Source organism: Limulus polyphemus, unplaced genomic scaffold (genome assembly GCF_000517525.1).
Source record: "Limulus polyphemus unplaced genomic scaffold, Limulus_polyphemus-2.1.2 Scaffold2976, whole genome shotgun sequence".
Taxonomy (NCBI): domain Eukaryota; kingdom Metazoa; phylum Arthropoda; class Merostomata; order Xiphosura; family Limulidae; genus Limulus; species Limulus polyphemus.
The window spans coordinates 81,820-83,997 of NW_013668586.1; the positions used below are offsets into that span (position 1 = coordinate 81,820).

Genomic DNA, 2,178 nt, shown 5'->3' on the forward strand with positions numbered 1-2,178 from the left:
ACGTGGGAATGGAGGAACCCGTGGTCGACCCACTACAAAGAGAGACGTGGGAATGGAGGAACCCGTGGTCGACCCACTACAAAGAGAGACGTGGGAATGGAGGAACCCGTGGTCGACCCACTACAAAGAGAGACCTGGGAATAGAGGAACCCGCGGTCGACCCACTACAAAGAGAGACCTGGGAATGGAGGAACCCGTAAGGCATTGATCTTGAATAGATCGGAATCGAAGTTGATGCCATTTACAGGACCAGTTTTTTTTTAACTTGAAAGATATTTTCTTTATTTTCTCCTGTTGTAGTACTTTTTTTTGGAGGGTTGCATTTTGTTTTTACAATGATTCATGTTGTTAAATTTCGATCAAAGCAACTCGATGATTATCTGACTGGCTAGAGGTAAGGCAGCTACTCAACACTACCAACCGTTATCTCGTTGGCTACTCTGATCTAGAATTGGGATTTGATCATCATTCTTATAACACACCCACGGCTCCCAAGTGCAGAGCGCGATTTGTTTCGAGGTGTAATTGGGTGCGAACCACGGATCCACAATCTAGCACGCTTTCATCTGGGCAATGCTCAACCCACATTCGGTTTTCAGTGATAAGCAAATGAGTTGTCATTACGGGTTCCTGTTAAACTATTTCAGATATCTTTGTTCAATACTTCTAAGTTTCCAATAAGAACTTGTGGTACTTAACCCTCAAATTACTATTCTTTACCGATATATTGCATTACACTGAATAACACTAAGTTATACAAGTCAGTCTGAAGAAATAATAAAAAAATGAGGGAAATCACTCATTTCTTATGTAAAATACAACAGTAATTCGTGTAATACACTTTGTGTATTTACGTGCAACTCTTAAGTTATTAGAAATTCTGTAATGAACACATTCATTGGACCCATAATCAGTTTGGTACATAAATAAAAATAGTTTAGAAAAGTGTACTTGATTCTAGGGTTTACGCACAAAATTAACAGTTAAACACATTCTCTTGACTCTACTGTCTTTAAGTGTTCGTGTTCCTTTTTTTTTATTTAAGAACATACGTTAAGACGCATAATATTTAATAATGAAGTAAAATACACCTCTTTTGTGCTTCTAATTGAGCAATGACAATATTTTAAAGTTTGTTTCTTGGAACGCTGGACAATTTGACAACAGACCAGTTTGAACGCTTTTTCTCGTAGTATTATTTAAACTTTATTTATTTAATTTTAATACCTTTGGTTTATTTTCTGTTGTTATTTAACCATTTGAATTTTCCATAAAATACTTTAAATGGTTTGGCGGGTTCCACAGTAATGAACATGTAGCTTGCAAGTGGCAACTTGTGAAATGGGGAGCTGTGGTCTTATGTACACATACTAAATGTTTAAGTGCTAGTTTCATTTTACGTGTGAAGATTGGAAAATGGAATAAATCTGATAAACAATTTATCCCACCACAGTACTGGTCTTAGTTCTGCAGGTATCTCACTTTCTAGGATACGTTTATATCCTTCTAATTCTGTTGTTTTTTACTTTACTCTTACTTGCTTGTTCTATGTGTTTGACGTTACTTGTTATACCAATAGAGAGAATCTGTTTTATGACGCTCTCTTTTCGCTTGGTCTTAAAATTAATATAACTGTTGTTTTCTTTGCAACAAACACACAGATGTCTATATACATAGATCACCCTCTAGAAAGATCTAAAGACAGAGAAGGATTTATCGTATTTAAAACAGAAAAATAATTTTCTAATTCTGTACAATTTATAAGCAATAATAATATAAGTATTTAGACTGAATAATCCACTTTCCGCCCAGTGAAGCCGACGGAAGTGTTTATTACCTCCAAGCATCACCATGTTTCTGCTAATCGGCGGTTCGGGATTGAATGCCAGACTACGGGGTCACGGCCTGCTGCTCACATAACTTGGTGGTTGGGAAACCTGAAGATAGAAACTGCTATGGAGGCTATCACTGATGGTGGAAATCGAACAGTGAGCAACCTGATCTACTCGCCATCTACTGAGGATAACGGGAAATACTTGTCTTGTAGAGCTGAAAATCAACATCTACCAGAGGAGACACTAGAAGATGGGATTACACTGAATGTATTCTGTAAGTAGTCGTCTGCTGACTTACATATATTGACACAATGACCTATCTGAATGTATTCTGTAAGTAGTC

At 37.1% G+C, this 2,178-nt stretch overlaps 1 protein-coding gene across 3 annotated transcripts in view; it reads left to right on the forward strand.

Annotated features, from left to right (window-relative positions):
* Positions 1–2,178, forward strand: part of LOC111088004 (nephrin-like) — a 125,723-nt gene that overhangs the window by 57,356 nt on the left and 66,189 nt on the right. For all 3 annotated transcript variants that reach the window (XM_022396685.1, XM_022396686.1, XM_022396687.1), the window contains exon 5: positions 1,813–2,109. In XM_022396685.1, the coding sequence (XP_022252393.1) occupies positions 1,813–2,109 (297 nt within the window). The remainder of the gene's footprint in view (positions 1–1,812; positions 2,110–2,178) is intronic.